This window comes from Procambarus clarkii, chromosome 45 (genome assembly GCF_040958095.1).
Source record: "Procambarus clarkii isolate CNS0578487 chromosome 45, FALCON_Pclarkii_2.0, whole genome shotgun sequence".
Taxonomy (NCBI): domain Eukaryota; kingdom Metazoa; phylum Arthropoda; class Malacostraca; order Decapoda; family Cambaridae; genus Procambarus; species Procambarus clarkii.
In genome coordinates this window covers 3,468,226-3,490,743 of record NC_091194.1, presented here as the reverse complement: position 1 = coordinate 3,490,743, position 22,518 = coordinate 3,468,226, and the positions used below count along the sequence as shown (strand labels likewise).

The 22,518-nt window shown below is 44.5% G+C and overlaps 2 protein-coding genes across 3 annotated transcripts in view; both read right to left on the bottom strand.

Annotated features, from left to right (window-relative positions):
• The window catches only part of LOC123769982 (uncharacterized), a 46,484-nt gene that overhangs the window by 14,443 nt on the left and 9,523 nt on the right, over positions 1-22,518 (bottom strand). The window contains exons 2-5 of one of the 2 annotated variants that reach the window (XM_045761513.2): positions 12,492-13,325; positions 8,946-9,140; positions 8,492-8,626; positions 3,081-6,915 (exon numbers count right to left, since the gene is read on the bottom strand). In XM_045761513.2, coding sequence (XP_045617469.1) covers positions 6,541-6,915; positions 8,492-8,626; positions 8,946-9,140; positions 12,492-13,169 — 1,383 coding nt within the window. In that variant the 5' untranslated portion in view covers positions 13,170-13,325 and the 3' untranslated portion in view covers positions 3,081-6,540. Of the gene's footprint in view, positions 1-3,080; positions 6,916-8,491; positions 8,627-8,945; positions 9,141-12,491; positions 13,326-22,518 lie in introns of those variants that run through there. The other variant, XM_069301201.1, reaches the window with a different exon arrangement.
• Positions 16,586-20,558, bottom strand: LOC138350397 (uncharacterized). The gene is made up of 2 exons (XM_069301023.1): positions 20,108-20,558; positions 16,586-16,761 (listed from the first exon to the last, which is right to left on the bottom strand). The coding sequence occupies exons 1-2, from the start codon at positions 20,556-20,558 to the stop codon at positions 16,586-16,588; spliced, it is 627 nt and encodes a 208-aa protein (XP_069157124.1).

Sequence of the window (22,518 nt, the reverse complement as noted above, 5' to 3'; positions counted from 1 at the left end):
TAAGACTGGTTAGTTTAGGTTAGGAACTGTAAACGGCTTTGAAAACATTTTTAAACTGGCGTGGACGTTGCTGTATAAAATTACAACTGTGCATTCAGTGATGCAGCGGTCTTGGTAGTCAGGATATGCGTGTTTGAAAAGTGATTTGCACATTTAAATGTATTGTACACAGCTGCAGTATAACTTGTCAATCCAAAGGGCCTGGATTCACTTAGAACTTACGCAACCAATTACGAAATAATGTATTTCCGTAATCATTATGGCTTTGTTCACATATATATATTATACAGTTTATGAGCTTTGAAACTTCACAACCCAAAGTTATTATTGTTATAAAAAAAAATCTTCGCAGCTCACAAACTATTTATTAAATAAAAAGACGCCATGATTGAGGAATGATGTAGAGCTTTCGTAAGTCATTACAAAATTACTTGATAAATAATTGAAATTTATATAGTTAGATTAAGGACCTGCCCGAAACGCTGCGCGTACTAGTGGCTTTACAAGAGTGCAATTACTGTACTATGCTATGCATTCTCACAAACCCAATGTACCTTCTTGTATATAAATAAATAAATAAATAAATAAATAAATAAATAAATAAATATTCACTGTGTTCGATAATTGTATTGCAGGAAATGATCTCGTATCGCATTAAGCTACAATACTGACATTTGTCACCAAAGAGCCGTGCTCAGAAACCAATTTGGCATCATCTATTGAGATCCAGATTGTACCATTTGTTTTACTTTGCTTTATTAATCATAGTTAAGAAGAACGGTTAACAGGATTTTCAGGTTTATATCGTGGCTAACTTGTCACCTCTGTTTTTTTAACAATTATTAAATAAACATGCTGAATGCATAACAAAATTTCCATTCTGAATATGACCAAGGAAGTATTTTTTACAGGACCTCTACTTTGTTTAACCAGATATTTTTAATTTGCAAAAGCCCTGCCCAGTTTTACTGAATAATGATACAGTATGAACATAAAATTAGTTAACGAAAAAATAGTCACCTCAATATACACAAACACACAAGGCAGGTAACCTTGAGAGACAGGCAGGAGTAGACAGAGAAGCACTGTCATGGGTAAGGAATTACCTGACAGACAGGTACCAGAGAGTGACAGTAAGGAGCGAGGAGTCGGACTAGCGTAGACAAACAAGCGGGGTGCCTCAAGGATCGGTGCTGGGACTCATTCTATTCCTCATTTATGTAAATGACTTGACTGCAGGAGTTAAGAGTCTTTTAAATCAATGTTTGCAGATGATACAAAACTAATGAGGAGGGTTGTGGCTGATGAGGATTGTAAGATTCTCCAGGATGACTTGAACAAGTTGCAGAAATGGTCCGAGAAATGGTTGCTTGAGTTCAAAACTTGCAAGTGCAAGGTGATGGAAATGGGGACAGGAGCCAGGATGCCGAAAAGTCAATATACGATGAAGGGAAACTACCTCCCAATAACGTCTAGAGAAAAAGACCTGGGAGTGCACACAACTTCAAACCTAATTCCGTTATAAATAGAATAACGTCAGCGGCATACTCTACGCTGGCAAAAGTCAGAACATCCTTCAGAAACTTGAATAAGGAGGCTTTTAGATCACTGTATACCGCCTATGTGAGGCCAGTTTTAGAGTATGCCGCCCCATCGTGGAGCCCCTATCTTAAAAAAACACATAAGGAAGTTCGAAAAGGTGCAGACGTTTGCAACGAGACTCGTCCCAGAGCTGCGAGGGATGAGGTACGAAGACAGACTGAAGGAACTAACCCTGACGACGTTTGAATGGAGGGAGAGGGGGGGAGGGGACATGATCAGACATAAAATACTTAGAGGGGTTGACAAGGTGGAAACAGAGGAAATGTTTACAATGAATAACAATAGAACAAGGGGACACGGATGGAAGCTTGAGACTCAGATATGTCACAGAAATTTCCCGAAGTTTTCTTTTAGCGTGCGGGTAGTGAGTAAATGGAATGACCTAAAGGAGCAGGTTGTAGAGGCTAACTCCATTCATAACTTTAAAAGCAGGTATGATAAAGAAATAGGCCAGGAGTCATTGCATTAGACAACTATTGGCTAGAAAAGTGGGGTCCAAGAGCTAGAGCTTGGTCTTACATGCACAAATAGGTGAGTACACACACACACACACATACAGGAGCGTATGTGTCGCTTTCCAACTTCAGACTTGGTTATAATTATATGGATGGTGAAATACTAAAGGAACTGTTCATGACTTGTGAGACCAAAATTGGTATATGCAGCAGTTGTATGGTGGCCAAATCTCAAGAAGCACATCAATAAACTGGAAAAGGTGCAGCGACATGCTACATAATGGCTTCAGGAACTGAAAAACAAGAGTTACGAGGAGAGACTACGGGGAGGGGGGTAGATATAGCCTAAGCTACTCTATCCTTTTGAGATGTATTTCTTTCTTGTCTCAATAAACATACTTGAACTTGAGGAGAGACTAGAGGAGTTAAACATGCCAAAACTAGAAGATAGAAGAGAAGTGATATGATCACCTCTTACAAAATACTAACGAATAGACAAAGAGGAATTCCTGAAACCAGCAAATTCACGAACAAAAGAGGACATAGATTCAAGCTAAGAAAACAGGTGCCGATTTTTTGTTATAAAATTTTCTTTTGCAAACAGTGGTAGACGGTTGGAACAAACTAAGCAAGAAGAACTTAGTGAGAACTAAGTGAGAAGATGGTGGAGGCCAAAACCGTCAGTAGTTTCAAAGCGTTATACGACAAAGAGCACTGGGAAGACGGGACACCACGAGCGTAACTCTCATCCTGTAACTACACGTAGGTAATTACACACACACACACTCACAAGTCAAGCTTGGCCCCGGGCCGGACTTGGGGAGTAGACGAACTCCCAGAACCCCCCCACCCAGGTCCAGTCAATGTGCACTCAAGCATCATTTAACTCTCAATATATATATATATATATATATATATATATATATATATATATATATATATATATATATATATACATATATATATATATATATATATATATATATATATATATATATATATATATATATATATACTGAGAGAGAGAGAGAAAGAGATGCAAGAATGATAATAACCACAATAAATTTAGCAAATATAAGCTGGAGTCATTTGGTCACGTGTTTAACTCATCATGAGCAGCTTGACTGTAAATCAGGTCTTGACCAGTGAAGAATGACCGCATAAGATTTACTACTTAAAGGCTCCATATATTTACAAAAATATCAGTTGAAATAATCTGTATTTAAAACATGTGTGTATCAATAACAGGTTTTGATATGTTAACCAATAGACAGTACAAGTATATACAATTATTATATACAACAGAAAATATATTTAATGTTCTTTGGTTAAAGCAATATTGCTTTACTTTGATCTATTTGACTGATGCATGATATCCAGTACGTGACTGATGCACGATATCCAGTACGTGACTAATGCATGATATCCAGTACGGGACTGATGCATGATATCCAGTACGTGACTGATGCATGATATCCAGTACGTGACTGATGCATGATATCCAGTACGTGACTGATGCATGATATCCAGTACGTGACTGATGCATGATATCCAATACGTGACTGATGCATGATATCCAGTACGTGACTAACGCATGATATCCAATACGTGACTGATGCATGATATCCAGTACGTGACTAATGCATGATATCCAGTACGTGACTAATGCATGATATCCAGTACTCAACTGTTGTGGAGGTTTGTCATATTACAGTTTTGTCTTTTTAAAATATTTTAAATGGACTTCAAAATTAGAGGCTTTTAAATCTTATCATTTGACATAGAAATATCCGAACTGACATTGAAATATCAAAATTGACATTGAAATATCTCAACTGAAATTTCAATATCAAAACAGACGTTGCAATACCTGAATTGACATTGCATTATCAGAACTGACATGGCAATATCTGGACTGACTCAGCAACATTTGAACTGATATTACAATATTAGAACTGTCATTGCCATATCAGAACTGATATTGCAATGTTAGAACTGTCCTTGCCATATGAGAACTGACATCGCAATAATTTTAACTGACATTGTAATATGAAATGACATTGCATTATCTGAATTGACACTGTACTATCTTAACTGACATTGCAACATCAGAACTGACATTGCAATATCAGAACTGACATTGCAATATCAGAACTGACATTGCAATATATGAACTGATATGGTTATATACGAATTGACATTATATTACCAGAGCTGACATTGTAATATCTTAAGTGACATGGCACTATCTGAACTAACATTGCAATATCAGAACTGATATTACCCTAACTTTTCCTTTTAATATCTATACTGACATTGCAATATATAAACTTTCATTTCAATATGAGAAATAATATTGCAATGTCAGATCTTACATTGCAATATATGAACTCATATTGTAATATATGAACTAACATTGCAGTATCTAAACTTCCATTCGCAATATATGAACTGATACTGCAATATTTGAACTGACATTGCAATATACCAACTGATGTTGCAATATATGAACTGATATTGCCATAATGGAACCAATGTTGCACTACGTGAACTTTGAGTAAGTGTAGACTGCACTTAAGAGAGGCAGCAGCGGTGTTCTGCTGTAGGGGCCAGCTCAAACAGTGCGGCCCGCCTCAACACCTACTCAAAACGGTTCCACAAAACTAGTTTTCTGGTTGCTAAAACCGCGTATGTTGGTTAGGATGTACTGGCTTAGGTCAAGCTGTTAGATTCGAGCTTAAGTTGGGTTTGCTTCGGTTAGGTTAAGTTCCGTTAGGTTAGATTGGTTTGGGTTCGATTAGATTAGGTTGGGATAGGTTAGGTTAAATTCAATTTGGGTAAAGTTAGGGAGGTTTAAAATGCGTTTGGGAACCGTGTTGTGTAGGAGGTGGCTGGTGGCTGTACAGCTGCGCCTAATAGCCTCACATGTATCTTAATACGGTCATCAGCAGAACGCTATCGTCCTCAGCGTCAAAATAATGGGGGTTCGGAGGAGTCAAAACTGGAACTCGGCCACGATGGGTTAGATGGGTTGTTTAGGTTCGTAGGCTTCTGGTTAGGCAAAACCACTCCAGATTAGACGTTTGTAACATTGTGTACCGGAATGCGACAAGAACAATGCATTTCAATCATTACGTACAATATCAGCCGTTTTCCATTAACAACAAATAACCTTCGAATCGCTCCAGGCCTAACTAGGCTTATATTCCAGTATTTCATGGATAATGCTTAGGGTTCACAATTCACAATGTAATCAACAAAATATTAACGATTAATTCAACAGTAAAATACAACTCTGGATGTGAATATTACATCTGTTTGGCGAGGGAGACATGACGCATGAGGGTGTATAGTAGATGAGGCATGATGATGATGATGAGGTGTGAGGGTGCTATGGCAGGGTAGTGAGGGCTGTATGGTATGTGTTGAGGTGTGAGGGGTGCTATGGTATGGCCTTGAGGAGTGAGGGTGCTGCTATGGTATGTGGTGAGGGGTGCAATGGTATGGATTTGAGGAGTGAGGGTAGAATGAGAGGGTAGTAAGGAGAGAGGGTAGTATAATAGGATATGAGGTGTCAAGGTGGTGAGGTATATGTGGTTGGTGAGGTGAGGGAGGTATGGGTGGGTAGTGAGGAATGAGGGGGGGTATTGGAGGGTAGTGAGGAGTGAGGGGGGGGGGTTATTGGAGGGTAGTGAGAAGTGAGGGAGGGTAGTGAGGAGTGAGGGGGTATGGGAGGGGAACGAGGGGATAGTGAGAAGTGAGGGAGGGTAGTGAGAAGTGAAGGAGGGGAGTGAGGGAGGGTGGTAAGGAGTGAGGGGGGGGGGGCATGGGAGGGTGGTGAGGAGTGAGGGGGGGTATGGGAGGGTGGTGAGGAGTGAGGGGGGACACACAGGATATGTCTTGCCACTTGGCTGGGCAGTACAGCACACTGTACTAACCAAGACTCAAGAGCGCAGCACTCAATCATCTAATATCTGAATGGAAGAAATTGAGTCAACTAGTAAAAAATTAAGCAATATGGCATAAGAATAATAAAAACCAGTACCCTAGAAAACTAGTTGTCTAACTATATACACAGGTTTAAACTCTCTGGTATCAGGATTCATCTAAAACTGTCGATAACATCTCCACTCTCAAATGTTTATCTAAAAACTTGGAAAAACAACAAGCAAAGTTCTCCCGCGAGGAGCATGGATAACTGGTATCACAAGGTGAATGGGCAGCCTGTTGTGGCCTGCACGCAGTCAGGCCTCTGGTCCTCTCCCACACTGGCTCCCACACTGCCTCACACTGCCCCACACTGGCTCCCACACTGGCTCCCACACTGGCTCCCACACTGCCCCCACACTGGCTCCCACACTGCCCCCACACTGCACCACACACCAAATTGTCATATACAAACTCATCGTTGGAGCAGCGCCCCATTTCTGCTTCTATAAAATAGTTGGGTGGCGGGCATGATTGCAGCGAGGCCTGGAGGACACTACACCCCGTGCTGCTGAGTCAAACCATGCAGCACCTGAGGACGTGCAGGAGTGTGGTTGTGGGGCAAAGCTTTGGAGGGCCCAGGCTGAGGCTCATTTAAGCTGTCCGGGGTGAAGGCTGTAGTGGCATGAGGGCCCACACTGCCGGGGCCCAGGGAGGCGCCGGAGCCCTGCCGGAGCCTCCTGGAGGGCAGGAGACCAGCTGCAGGTCCCGCTAGTGCGTGGGGGTTAATGTGGTGTAGAGTATGGAGGTGGTGGGAGGAGGTGGTGTCCGTAGTGGAGCCGTCACTGAGGACGCGGCCGTAGCGGGGCCACCCACACCCTGAGATTACCGCCAGCACCAGCGACACCACCCCACATGCACACCCACACAGCTGCAACACCACCCACACACACTATTAATGCCTACACAAAAATTACCCAAAAAAAAAGGTTTGAAGTTAGACAAAAAAAAACATTAGAGAAGCAACATTAGCAGTATTTATAACTTACCATTTCTGTTGGCGAAAGAACTCAATGGAATCCAATCTGACAAGTACACGACAAAGGTATTACATCCTCTCTTAGCACATGTAAAGGGCGGTATTAGTAATTATTGATACTAAAATATTAAGGCATTATCCTACATACATGGCAGCCCCATAATGCCATGAAGCCGGCATAACACAATTATATACATAACAAATGTAATCATTTATACTCTTAACTAATCCCCAAACCTAGTATGTTTAACCAAATAAGTTAAACCCAGTATGTTTAACCAATTATGTTTAACCAATTATGTTTAACCAATTATGTTAAACACGTATGTTAACCCAAGTATGTTTTACTATGCTAAACCATGTATGTTATACTATGTTAAACCATATGTTATATTATGTTAAACCAAGCATGTTAAACTAAGCATGTTAAACCAAGTATGTTAAGCCAAATATGTTAAGGCTAGTACGTTATATTACGTTATACTATGTTAAACCAGGTATGATATGCTGCCTATCTGCAGCGATACACAGAGAATGTTTGCTGCATGGCACCGTAAGTCTGACTCTAATACATGGCATCACTGTAAGTCTCACTCTGGTGGATGACGTCACTACAAGTCTGACTGGTAGATGACATCACTACAAGTCTGACTGATGGATGACGTCACTTCAAGTCTGACTGGTAGATGACATCACTACAAGGTTAGGTCTCACTTAACATAGAATATGTTAGGTTAGTTAAGGAGAAGGTTGGTTAGCATTAAATTTGTTTAGGTTTGGACAAAATAACATAACTGTTAAGTTAGGTTAGTTATGATAGGATGGGTTATGTTAGGACTGTATTAGGTTAGGTTAGGTTAGCATTAAGATGGGTTAAGTTAGCATTTGGATAGGCTAGATTAGGTTAGCAATAGGTTTGGTTAGGCTCGGAATGGGAGTTGAACAATATAACACACACATACTGAAGTGGTACGATTAGTTTAGGTTAGGCTAGGTTAGGTTAGGCTAGGTATTCGAGGTAGGACACAGTGTAACCCATTCTCAGGAGGTATGTGATTACCTCATAATCACCACGTCCAAGTCTATTTTTGCATTACCCTAATTACAAAACGTATTAAACTTAATTAGTTTTAAATATACTTACGGATCTTGGTCAACAAACTAAGGTTGGGTTTGGTTCGGTTATGTTTAATTAGTTTTGTTTGTTTAAGTTTTAATTAGTTTTGTTTGGTTAAGTTAGGTAGGTTAGGCTGGGTTAAATTAGGTTACAATAACAGTACCAAAATACAATCACTTCTTTAAAGTTATAACTAACCTGAGGACGGGCTACCATGTTAAAGCCTGGGGCATAAAACATGAAACCGCCATAACTTGAAAATAAGCTAAGTTTAGGACATTGGTAAGGTGAGGTGAGGTGAGATTAGCATGAGGCTCGGCTAAGGAGCATGAGGCCAAGCACTATACGTACCGACGTGGTCAGGAGCTGCTGTTTAGTCCAGGCAGGTATCCAGGGATATGTGGTGTGGTAGAGGTGCAGGAGGTGCAGCAGCAGTGAAGCGGACACCAAGTAACACACACACACGAACACATAAATCACCGTCACCTGCAACACAAGACATGTGTCACTTATCTGTGTATGGTACTGTATTGACTGCTAACACACAGGCAGTAATACCTGCCTCCTCCTCCTCCACCTTCTGTGGTTACTGAATATCAATCAATGCAATAAATAGGATTTCCTATTACTGAATTGGCACAAATAATAATTGACAAAATATATTAACATTCCTATTGGTGATGACAGACTGAGTGGGCCATGAGGCTATGGATCATTGTAATCAATGAACTTGAGACTAAGAATCATTGTAACCAGAGTATGAACTTGAGACTATGAATCATTGTAACTGGAGGATTAAACTAACCAACTTATCCCAGCGTAGTGTGAGGGAGTGCACGAGGGAGGAGAGATGGAGGAGGAGAAGTATGGTGGTAGTGAGGATGGTGAAGACCGCAGTGAATACCACCACTCGTAGTCTCCAAGCTCCCGGTAACACGAATATGCTGAGACGAGCGGTTCCCACCGTACAGGCGCAGGTCATCGTTATCACCGACACAACCTGTAACACAAGCAGGTCAGGTCATTGGTCTTTTATTGACGTGAAACATTACTGCCAAATTCATGGATGGGTTATACTCCAAAGATATAATCATGTCAGGATATCTTAGAAAATATAAACAAATCAACAGGAATTTTTTTCTCAGATCCTGTGTAGGAGAAGTTTGTTTACCCTCCTTCTGCCCCCCATCCTGTCTCCTTTCGCCCTAAAGTAAGTAATTATCAAAGAAGGCACCAAGTCGGGAAGCCCTTTGCCCTAGCCACTGGTTCTTCACGTTCTTTTACTCTACTTTTCAATCTTTCTACTTCTCTTTCTCTTTTCATCTTCCTTTTCTCGTCTTTGAAATAGGATTCCATCCACTTTTTTGTATACACACACACACACACACACACACACGATGTAGCCCGTAACAGCTGTCTAACTGCAAGGTAACTAAACTTTACCTATTTCTTATTTCCTCGGCCGGGAATCGAACCCGAACCCCTTTTACTTGGACTCCCGAGCGTAGCATATGTGTGTGCACTTTACGTGGGAGCATGTTAGCTCCCAGGTGAAGTGGTGTAGTGGGAGCGAGCAAGAGGGAAGGCGGGTGTAATCAACAACCCCAGCATGCACGCTCGTGACACTTCCGGTTGCATCCCTTGCTTTCCGGACGTAACAAACTGTGTTGATGTTGTCCAGCGTGGTCCACCTGGGCCACCAGTCACCAACCATTTACACAACCTGTACATGTTTCCCCTGTGTCGGGGGACAGGGCAGGTAATGTCGGGGGATACTACACAATGTAAATATGTATATAATATTATGAATCATCTACTTTGTTAAACAATAATAGACGCAGCGATCACTCATCTCAACCCGTCCTCTCCAGTATTACCTTGTCTCAATGTATCTCCTCCTGCTGGGGTCATTGGTGTACCTGTTCTCCTGCTGGGGTCATTGGTGTACCTGTCCTCCTGCTGGGGTCATTAGTGTACCTGTCCTCCTGCTGGGGTCATTAGTATACCTTTCATCCCGATATAGGGTCATTTTACTTCCTTCCTGATGCGATCACTGATGTGCTTTTCGTCCTGATGGGGTCATTGATGTATCTTTCGTCTTTCTGGGGTCAGTGATGTGATCTTCGTTCTACTGAAGACACTGATGTATCTTTCGTGATGCATCAATTCGTCCTTCTGGGGTTAATAGTGTACATTCCGTTCTTCTGGGGTCATTGGTATGCCTTCCTCGGGGTGACGATTATATTAGTATAGGTGCCATATATGTTGTGATGTACCCTTCCTGGTGGGCATTATAAGTATTGTTGCCATATATGCTGTGATGTACCCTTCCTGGTGGGGATTATAAGTATAGGTGCCATATATGCTGTGATATACCCTTCCTGGTGGGGATTATAAGTATAGGTGCCATATATGCTGTGATGTACCCTTCCTGGTGGGCATTATAAGTATAGGTGCCATATATGCTGTGATGTACCCTTACTGGTGGGCATTATAAGTATAGGTGCCATATATGTTGTGATGTACCCTTCCTGGTGGGGATTATAAGTATAGGTGCCATATATGCTGTGATGTACCCTTCCTGGTGGGCATTATAAGTATAGGTGCCATATATGCTGTGATGTACCCTTCCTGGTGGGCATTATAAGTATAGGTGCCATATATGCTGTGATGTACCCTTCCTGGTGGGCATTATAAGTATAGGTGCCATATATGCTGTGATATTCCCTTCCTGGTGGGGATTATAGCACTTGAATATATGATTGTTATAAATCCTGTTGTATTAATCCCTACCTTCAATAATCCCTCCTCTGTTCTGCTCCATCTGGTAAGGAAATTTAAAAAATATTCACTGTAGTTTCATAAAACTGATCCAGGACCAGGATTCGTCTGTCATTTACGCAACTCTTACGAAACCTGTACATCTTTCGTCATTCTTGGCGAATTTATTTACATTTGTTAAACAGTTTGTGGTTCAAAGAACTGCGAGGTTGTCTATAAGAACCTTTTGGGTTGAGAACCAACTCGTATATTTTTGGCGTTCGTAACCTATTTAATAAATACAAACAGCCGTCATGATTGAGGAAAAATGTACAGGTTTCGTAAGTGGACACTTAAATGCCTGGGAAATCATGGGCCAGTATCAAGGCAAAAAGAGAAGGGCATAGGATTTTGACTATGTACAGTTGAATGTTGTGGTATTGAGTAAGTTAGATTATTATCACCCGACGATGGAAACCCGTGACCCTCCTCCCGTACTGCAGTAACTAGGTGGGTCAGGAGGCTCTACAAGGTGGGTCAGAAGGCTCTACAAGGTGGGTCAGAAGGCTCTACAAGGTGGGTCAGGAGGCTCTACAAGGTGGGTCAGAAGGCTCTACAAGGTGGGTCAGGACGCTCTACAAGGTGGGTCAGAAGGCTCTACAAGGTTGGTCAGGACGCTCTACAAGGTGGGTCAGAAGGCTCTACAAGGTGGGTCAGGACGCTCTACAAGGTGGGTCAGAAGGCTCTACAAGGTGGGTCAAGAAGTTCACGTGTGGATGTCAGAGCCATGTAGATGACCCCTCCCCTCTCCCCGGCCTACAAGGTGGGTCAAGTAGATGATCGCCCACTAGAAGGTGAAGGGACGACGACGTTTCGGTCCGTCCTGGACCATTCTCAAGTCGATTGTGACAATCGACTTGAGAATGGTCCAGAAGGGACCGAAACATCGTCGTCCCTTCACCTTCTAGTGTGTGGTCTGGTCAACAATCTTCAGCCACGTTATGTGACTCATCGCCTGTAGATGATCGCCCTCAGGGCTTCCTCTCCTCGTCGAGGCCACTAGAGATGGTGGCCCATAATCAGGTAGTGGTCCTCCTTAGAACATCCAAGAGTGTGTAATCATCAGCATGTTTACGCATTGTCACACGTTACATTATAGCTTTATTTATATATATAATTGAATAAAAAAAAGTTTGGGGATATACTCTTGGTGAGATTCATCAGACATATGATCCGTTTTATGCTGATTTGTCAAGTTATTTGACCAAGGCCAGCGGCGACCCCCGCAGGACGGTACATAAACTTTCCACACTTTCTACTCCCACTTGTCTTAATACTACTGGACTACCGCCACAAGTCCCACTGGACTTACTACCGCCACAAGTCCCACTGGACTTACTACAGCCACAAGTCCCATCGGACTTAACACCTCCACAAGTCCCACTGGACTTCCTACCGCCACAAGTCCCACTGGACTTACTACCGCCACAAGTCCCGCCGGACTTACTACTGCCACAAGTCCCGCCGGACTTGTGGCGGTAGTAAGCCACCAGACTCGCCACAAGAGAGGAAGAAGGACCAATAAACTTACTACTAATAATAGTCTAAAAATTCCAACTGAGGTCTTGAGGTGGGAGTCATCCCAGGCTAGTGTGATGGTGGGCGTGGGTCGCCGGTGTCTCGGGGGCTCCGGCGAGCACGTCCCGGGGCTACCGTCCTCCTCGTCGTCCTCCTCCTCCGGCTGCCGCCCCGCGTGGGAGTCCCACGACAACCGGGAGTCGCAGCGGGAGAGGGTGTCGAAGTCGTGGGAGAGGAGTTCGAGGTCGAGGTCCGGGTGCGAGGACTGGATGGTGAAGGAGTCCCAGTCCGAGGTCCAGCGACGGCACTCCAGCTGCTCAATGTCGCGGAGTAGTTCCTGGACCTCGTCGTAGCCGCAGATGTCGGAGATGGATGGTAGTTCCCGCCGTAGTCTGGAGACGCCAGAGCCCACCTCCTCCGCCGTGCCCACCGACCCGGAGAGCAGCGACCCCCGCGAGCCCAGACCCGAGCCGGTCCGCGAGCCGGGGCGCGAGACGGAGCGCAGGGAGCCAGAAGCCCGCGAGAGGACCGATGGCCGCGAGCCGGAGCTGAAGGACCTGTGGTTGAAGATCTTGGGCCTCGCCCCCCCTGGCCACCTGTTGCTGAGCGGGAGCTTGTTGTGGACATAGGGACCGGAGCCGCTGGTGGAGGGCCGGGAGTCGCACATCACCTCCTCACTGGCCTGCACCATGGCAGCAGGTGGGTGGTGAGGGGCGAGGGGGCAGGGCAGCAGCCTGGGTGGGTGCTGGTGCTAGGCTACCACCACCACCACCACCACACCCACAACCCACCATCACACTCTCACACCCATCGCACTCAACCCTCATCTGCGGCAAACACAACCAATCTGTAAAGGTAGAAAATTAACCCCATTAGTAACGAAAACCGTCAACAAACTTCTTGAATTTGAATAGTTTTTCCTAACACCTACAAGACAACCTTCCAATACACAAAGTATATATATGCAAACTGCACACAACCACATAAACCTAGAGATCTTACTGGTTGCAACGATACAATGCAACTATTCGCATGTGAATATCCTGAAGTAACAGTTACGACAGCCAGTCACGCACTAGTTGTCTTCAAGGACTTTTAAAACATCAAATTTTACCTTCATAAAACTATTTCATTTTACATAACATACAATTGGACAGGTGACGCATTATTGTTTAACAGAAGCCGCTGCTCCCTCATACATAAAGACGCCATGTTTACTATGTAAAAAGTTCATCAAGTGTTTGTTCCGCGCATGTTTTTATTTGCGCGTTATTATATTCATGAATTGTTTAGTTTCCCTTGATTCGTGTTTTTGGTGCTCTTTTTTGAAGTAGGATAGGCCTTATAATTATTTGTTTAATTGTGATACTGAATATAACAATTTGATGTATATTATTTTATAATAATTGTGTTTCTTTACTGTGTGTGACATGGGTAATTCGATAATGATTGATTTAATTTGGTCTTGCACTGAATATAAATATTCAGGATCTTAATTGAGATTTTTATTTAGTCCTAATTGTCAATGATAAGTATGAAATCTTACTTTATTGAATCTCATAACGTAAGTTAACTTTGGTATTTTATTTTCCGTGTTTTCTTTTTCCATAACTGTCATTTTCGTCTCTTAAGCATGTAATTATGTTTTCAGAATGAGTTTTTTTTAACTGTTAATCTTAATTCAATATTTATGTACCTTATAGTTGATGATGAATGCTAATAACTATTCGAAACTTTATGGATTTTTATTGAAAAGTAAATATTTAAATTAAACAAGGTGTTCATATTGTCAACGTGTTCCTGTTTATTATGAAATTAAGATACGCGAAAGAAACCTTCATCCGTGTATATATATTGTTACAGTATGGACACCATCGCTGGAGTGGGGAGTGGCGATTTCAGCGCCATCTATGGGTCTGCACTCCATCTCCCCGGTATTTGGTGCAACTCGGACAATGCCATCTGTTGGTGGTAGCGTGGCATTGGTAAAAGACTCCAGTTTCTTGCCTCAGTTAGAAGGTGAGGTCTATGAAGATGACCTCTGGTAGGTGGCGTATCCAGATCAACACCATCTAGGTTGCGACTACAATTATAATTTCAGTTTCTCAGTGGATGGGTGTTATTCTACGGTCACACAGTTTACTGTCTGTCTAGCTAATGACGTTTTATGTTCACAGAGGTAACGTAAGGAGGCTGAGGAGGGCAGTTCACCTTGGGCAGTCCAAGAACTTTTGACTTGGTCCTGTGAGAGGATAAAGTGGGCGCCGTCGGTTATAGCAGTGTTGGATGGGTCGACGTACCCGGGATTGGCCAGTAAGAGTTACGAGACAACATTGGTGCGTCTCTTGAGAAGTGGTGCTAGTGAACGACTAGAGACTTCTGTCAGAGTGTTGGCTACCCCTGTATGTGACTATTTGAGACCCCTGTCAGCGTGGTGCTGAAACCCTCTGCCAGTGTGTATCTGGAGAGCGGAGGTGGGGTATTGCCACATCGTGATGATATGATGTGCGTGGATTGGCCCATGTAGAAGGTGAACTCGCCAATGTTTGTCATTAGGTGGACAACGTGAACCTGGAAAATGGATTCATCCGGATTTGATGAACACTGCCGATGTATTGTGTCCCGAGTGAAAGCGACACTTTGTAAATACGTGTAGTAATACTTTATATATATAAATATACCTAGTTGTCATAAAATATTGCGCTATTAGTCCAACATATTTAAGCCTACCAGTATTACAAATAGTGAAAGCAGACCAAATTCCTTTCAAACTATTCTTTACTATTGGGAAAAGAAGCGGTAGCGGAGCTGGTGTAAGATACCTTAGTCTTACAGCTTCCCTGCGATAATTGACTGAGTGAAGTGCAAGTGTCAAAGCGTGTTCTCACCCGAGTGTCAAGACAGGTGAGTGTTAACTGCGTTGAGGACAGTCAACACACTGAAGAGTGTGCTGTAAATTCTACGTCATTGCCGTGTTACCCACGAGTGTTTGAGTTCGAGGCGTGCACGAGCGTTATCAAATTAACGCTGTTCTTCCCTCCCCTGCATCAGCGGTGGCGGTCGTGTGACGCATGAGAAGTACCTGCTCCAGCTACCAGACGTCTTCTGTGGTGGCATCCCTTACGACGTCTTCTGCTGCACACACACAGGCTATACCACCCGGGAACATATCTTACACCCACGACACCATCCGCTTGTATCATGGACAGAAAGAATTTGAATGTTCTGTGTGGACCTTGTTTGTGTGAGCAGCAAAAGAGTGAGTACTGGATTCATTATTAATTGTCTGGGCTAGAAGCTCGGAGTTGTTTAATCTCCCATGAGGTGCCAATAATTAATTAGCCGGTCTGTTCACCAGATAACGCCTGAACAGGTGTCACTTGATAGGGAGATTGGGAAGAAGTTGATCACTTCACCTGGTGTCCGAGCGTCAGTGAGAAGTTTCCCGTGTGTCACACCTTAGTGAAGGTGTGACAGTGCTTGACGTGCACACATCTAGCAATATCCTGTGAGAGTAAAGAACGTGGAGTGTTTTACTTAGTTGTGCTCTAGTTATACATGCATTACTGTGCTTGGCCATTATTGTATTCCTGAGGACCCGATTGGCCTCCTGTCTTCACCAATTATTGACTGCAGTGATGGCAATATTGCAGCGTGCTTACTCAAAAGGTGTTAAACAAAGATGTCATTCTTTAATCTTAATAGTTAATCCAGGTGGATCCCATGCACCAGTGCCCTGAGGAAGCCTTCCTGCTCTGTGCTTGCTTAGAAAATAAACATTAAAGCCTCAATGAAGACCTGGGCCAGTATTCATGAAGTATTCATGAAGCATTTACACAACCACTTACAAAACCTGTACATCTTGCAACAATCATTCTGTCTTTGTTTACATTTATTTATTTATTGATATACAAGACTGTACATGGGGATGTGAAGGTACAGACATTGGTGATAGTGTTCAGTCTTGCAAAGCCGCATAGCGTTTTGGAAAGGTCTTTAAGATAACCAATAAATGTAATAATAGAAACATTGTAACAGAATTTCAATTCAAAATATAACCACATTATAAACTGATAGAATAAATTATACTGATGAAATTGCATGTCTTTAGTAGTAAAGATGGGTGACACAAGTTACTGTGTTGGTGACACAAGTTACTGTGTTGGTGACACAAGTTACTGTGTTGGTGACACAAGTTACTGTGTTGGTGACACAAGTTACTGTGTTGGTAACACAAGTTACTGTGTTGGTAACACAAGTTACTGTGTTGGTAACACAAGTTACTGTGTTGGTAACACAAAGTGATATACTAATCAAGGCCAAACTAAGCACGTTTTCCTTCTACTTTATTTAAAAGTATAGGTTGGATTTCTTTTGTATTCATTAGGGACGTGAATTCCATATACTGGGTATTTTTATTTGCATGGAGCGTTATTACAGGTTTAGTCTGACTCTAGATATATCGGAGAGATATTTATTACTAGTGAGGTGCTCATGTCTTCTATTACATCTATCAAAGAAGAGTTTTAGAACAGAATAACAATCCCAGGAATAGGGTTTTGTAAAGGTAAATAGAACAAGAGAATGTGTGGAGTGAGTGTATGTTTAAGGATTTAAACAGACCCTTTGACTTATGGCCATTGCTGTTAATTCGACCACATAGGCATTCGACTATATGGTCGAATTACACCAGGACACAATGGCTCCTACTGCTATATTATATTTTAAGTCTTCGAAATTGTCTTCAATTAGGGTGAAGATTAGATCTAGGAGACTTGGTGCATCTCCTTCATTTTACTTATGTTGTCTTTCACGTGTTGTTATGAAGTACCTCTTCACGACTTCCACTAATTTTGTTCCCTATATTTTTTCAACCATAGAGTTTCTTGAGTCCAAATTTATCTCTCCGTGATTTAGATCATCATTAGATCTCCGTGATTGAGCTCTCATTCAGCTGTTGCTGCTCTTTGCAGTTGGACCATACATGTACTATTAGTAGTAGGCATCCATCAGTCTCAGGAGACTATGGAGTTGAGCTCTGGTTATCGGTCTGGAGTCGCCTCTCCAGGGCGCTAAGTCAGGGTAGGTTGATATGGAGGAGAAGCTGTTACCCAGGCAGCAGGGGTCCCCTCTCCACGGCGCTGAAAGTCTCCAATGGAAAGGCATACGCCACTACGATTGGTTCCAGCGCCGTACACTATTAGTGTCATCATATTCCTGGCTGGGTGTTGTTGTAGGTTACCACACCCACTATTTGTCTCCATCTGCTCTCAAAGTTCCGGTTAGGTTGTGTGCGTATCTACTCAGAACCTCCAGAGAACAATGTCTGGGAGAAGACACTAAGAACTGCTACAATCAGTTCCGCAGGAAGAACCGGTTGGTGAGGGAGGGAGGGGAACAATAGAGGATAACAGGGAAGTGAGGTATTAGAGAGGCAAGAGAGGGGGCGAGGTCAGCCCTGATACTACACTGATAGCGGCTCTGGAAAAAACGGCTCTAGTTAATTAGTGATCAGGTAATATATTAGAGGAAAGAGGGGAAGGGGAGGGCAGGAGAGAAGAGGAGGGGAGGAAGGAGATTGGAGAGGATGGGAGGGAAGGAAAGTGGGAGGGGAGAAAGCTGGAGTAAAGGGAGGAGATGGTGGGGGGGGGGGGGGGTGAGCACCTGAGGATTGTATTGATTTAGTGCCTCTGGTGAGGACTCTACAAGGAGTCCTTGTATCTTAATAAGAACTAGAGTCTGGAGACCGCCAACTTGCTTATGAAGAACTCTCCAGACACCAAGCAAAACATCTTAAGAGACTAACGTCGTCTATGCCTTCACGTGCCCACTTGGGGACTGTCAGCCACAACGATCTCAGTATATAGGCAAGACAATAACGTCACTCAAGGCGATTAACACTGCACAAACAACAGGGCTCTATCAAGGAGCATATAATCTCCTCACACAACCAGACCATCACCAGAGACATCTTGACAACCAACACTGAAATAATCGACATGTATACCGACAGCAGGAGACTCGACATCAGCGAGGCACTACATATCAACAAGTCCAGACCAGCAATCAACAACCAGCTAACACATAATTACATTCTGCCCACTTCAAGACCCCGAACCAATGCAGCGACAATATCCAAAACTCCTACCTCAGGAACATAAGCGGCCCTGTTGATACATTTAATACCCAATTAATACCTCTTATGCTGTGCCATTCATCCACTTGTTCTTTACAACCCTCACCCAAAGAGAATATAATTCGGTGCTGAACACGGAAACTTGTGTTAAAGAATGTAAGGAGTACCTTGCGAAACGCATCCCCAGGCATCAGACCATAATAGTGTGAAAATGAACTTTGGAGAGTTAGCTTTTCAACTTTTCTCGACAGTGAAGAAAACAAGAAATATTAAGAAGATTCGTGTTAGAATTATTAATCTTTCCCTTTCGGTCATATTCAACATGCATATCATTGTTTATATAATATATATAAGTGGATTGTACTCAGTTACACTTGACTGGTGCACAATCCAGTACACCAGTCTGGACGTTACAGTGACACGAGTCAAGTGTAACTGGGTACAATCATCTAATGTTACTTTCCTGACCGTCTCGGCCATTGACTGTACCAGTCCCTAAAGTTTTTATAGCATTTAGATTCTCTTATGTTATTACGCGGATTCCCCCACTCCCTCCCCGCCTTCCCCCCTCCCCCAGCCACACCCCTCCCCCACTCCCTCCACAACCATCCCTCCCCGCCTTCCCCCCCTCCCCCAGCCACACCCATCCCCCACTCCCTCCACACCCATCCCTCCCCGCCTTCCCCCCCTCCCCAGCCACACCCATCCCTCCTCCCCGGCCACACCCATCCCCCCTCCCCCGCCACACCCATCCCCCCTCCCCAGCCACACCCATCCCCCCTCCCCAGCCACACCCATCCCCCCTCCCCAGCCACACCCATCCCCCCTCCCCAGCCACACCCATCCCCCCTCCCCAGCCACACCCCACTATCCCGACCAAGAGATACACCTTCCCCCACCACTTTATATCGCCACCAACACTACCCACAACATGCCCCCCACCCCCCTACTCCCCCCCACCCCCCCCCCCAACCATCCAGCTCCACCCCATCCCTTCCTCCAGCACCGCAGTCCTCCCCCCCTCCCCCCTCCCCCCCCAACATCCTCGCCAACAGCCACGGAAAGAAATAAAAATGAAATAAAACTCGCCACGGCAGTTTCAAGGAAACCTACCTCCAGGTGGCAGCCTCCACCACCACCACCAGTACGAGTCGGGGACCCTCCACCACCACCACCAGTAAGAGTCGGGGACCCACCACCACCACCACCAGTACGAGTCGGGGACCCTCCACCAGTAAGAGTCGGGGACCCTCCACCAGTAAGAGTCGGGGACCCACCACCAGTAAGAGTCGGGGACCCTCCACCACCACCACCAGTAAGAGTCGGGGACCCTCCACCACCACCACCAGTAAGAGTCGGGGACCCTCCACCACCACCACCACCAGTAAGAGTCGGGGACCCACCACCAGTAAGAGTCGGGGACCCTCCACCACCACCACCAGTACGAGTCGGGGACCCACCACCACCACCACCAGTAAGAGTCGGGGACCCACCACCAGTAAGAGTCGGGGACCCTCCACCACCACCACCAGTAAGAGTCGGGGACCCTCCACCAGTAAGAGTCTTGGACCCTCCACCACCACCACCAGTAAGAGTCGGGGACCCTCCACTAGTAAGAGTCGGGGACCCTCCACTAGTAAGAGTCGGGGACCCTCCACTAGTAAGAGTCGGGGACCCTCCACTAGTAAGAGTCGGGGACCCTCCACTAGTAAGAGTCGGGGACCCTCCACTAGTAAGAGCCGGGGACCCTCCACCACCACTACCAGTAAGAGTCGAGGACCCTCCACCATCACTACCAGTAAGAGTCGGGGACCCTCCACCACCACTACCAGTAAGAGCCGGGGACCCTCCACCAGTAAGAGTCTTGGACCCTCCACCACCACCACCAGACCTCCAGCAGGTGGGGTATAAAGGGGTATAATAGCCACATGAATCACCCAGCATGGACGTAAACACATAACCGCTACACTGCTACAAACGCTACATTGTCATCACCGCCTGAGCACATACCGCCGTATGGCATGTTTCCCTCTTCAATTAGTTAACTAAATGTGTCGTGTGCACTTAACTCTAGTAATTTGAAGCAGGTGAGCAGTCCAAGGGTTACAGCTGAGGGTCTGTGGCTTCACAGACATTGTTTCATATGAAACATAAACTGTTAGGCTCACTTACGACACGTAAGGTAAACACTTCTTACATTGTCTCACGGCCACACACACACCGCTGGTGCAAGGGAGAGACACTCCCACAACCCCCAGTTCGACCCCTCGTCTTTTCCCCCTTTTTCCGGTTCTTTCTCTCGTCCTCCCCCTCTTCCCTCCCATCTCCCCCATTTACCCCCCTTCTCCCCACCTTCCCCCTCCCCATAACCCTCATCTCCCTACCATTCCCCCCCTCTCACTTCCAACTTTGAATGGATAGACATTTCCATTTATATAATAAATCATGAAACTGTGCGGGTAAACGGAGGGAGCACATTGCCACTCTACGGACAACACATCCCCGATTTCATTTTAGACATCAAAATCGCCAATGAAAGGGGGAAGGGGTTGGGCTACAGGCTATATTTCTTAAAACATTTAACTTACGCCTAACCTGAAGGGCCTATGTCCGTCCTGTACCGTAGACCCGTCCCTCTTCAAATTTAGAGTGAGGCTTGTGTCAAGTGACTGACCCCCAACTCTGGACACACAGACAGACAAGCAGACGCCCTCTTACAGGTATAATACTTGTCACCCTCACCAACACTGCCAATTGAAGGAAATTAAAAGCAAAAAGCTGGGTTGGCCGCCAGGTAAAAGTGTCGACAGCGGGAGATTACTTGGCTAATATTTCCTCTCCTGCTCGACCCAGCCTCTCCTGCTCGACCCAGCCTCTCCTGCTCGACCCAGCCTCTCCTGCTCGACCCAGCCTCACCTGCTCGACCTCCAAAGCGCTACGAGGCTGTCATCAACCCAGGGTTATCAATGTTATGGTCGAGCTCGTAGCTCTTGTGACCCCGCGAAGTGTTCAGTAAATACTATACAGCCGCCATGACCGAGATATGAGATACCGATCTCGTAAGTGTATACGCAAGTGCTTTGAGAATCCTGGTCCAGGACTGGATAAGAGCAAGGCTCAGCTGACCAACCTTTCACACAAGATACTTGTCTCGTTAACTTCACTGGTTTCTGAAAATGACAGACGGGGCCAATATTTACAATGGTAGCCAGCACATATACATTATCTTCTGTCCTCCATGGACAGGAATAACGATCTGTTGAACATATAGTTCAGTAGCCAGAAATGTACGAACCTGACTTATCATCTACGTTCATAAGTCACTATTTGACTAATATATCTGGCAACCCACTCATCAAATTGCATAGTGTAATTTTCCAATATCACTATGCCTACCACTCTCATTGGTGTTTAACAAGTCACTGTAACAGGAGAACTGCCACAAATTTGGAAGACGGATGATTTTAGTCCCAATATACAAGAAGGGAGACAGACAGGAGGCACTGAACTACTGACCAATGTCCCTAACTTGCGTACCGTCCAAGATGATGGAGAAGATTGAAAGAAAAACTATTAGAACATCTGGAGAGAAAGAACTTTGTAACACATAGATGCGGGCAGGAGTAACAGGGAAGGTACCCCGGGGGATAAGGGAGTACCTAAGCAACAGAAGACAGTGAGTCACTGTGAGGGGTGAGGTCCCAGAGTGGCAAGACGTAACTAGTGGAATCCCACAGGATTCGGTCCTCTGTCCTATCTTATTTCTGATATATGTAAGCAATCTCCTAGAAGGAATAGACTCCTTCTCAATGATAGCTGATGATGCGAAAATTATGAGGTGGATTAAGACAGAGCAAGATACCAAGAGGCGACAAGATGACCCGGATAAATTTAAATAGTGGTC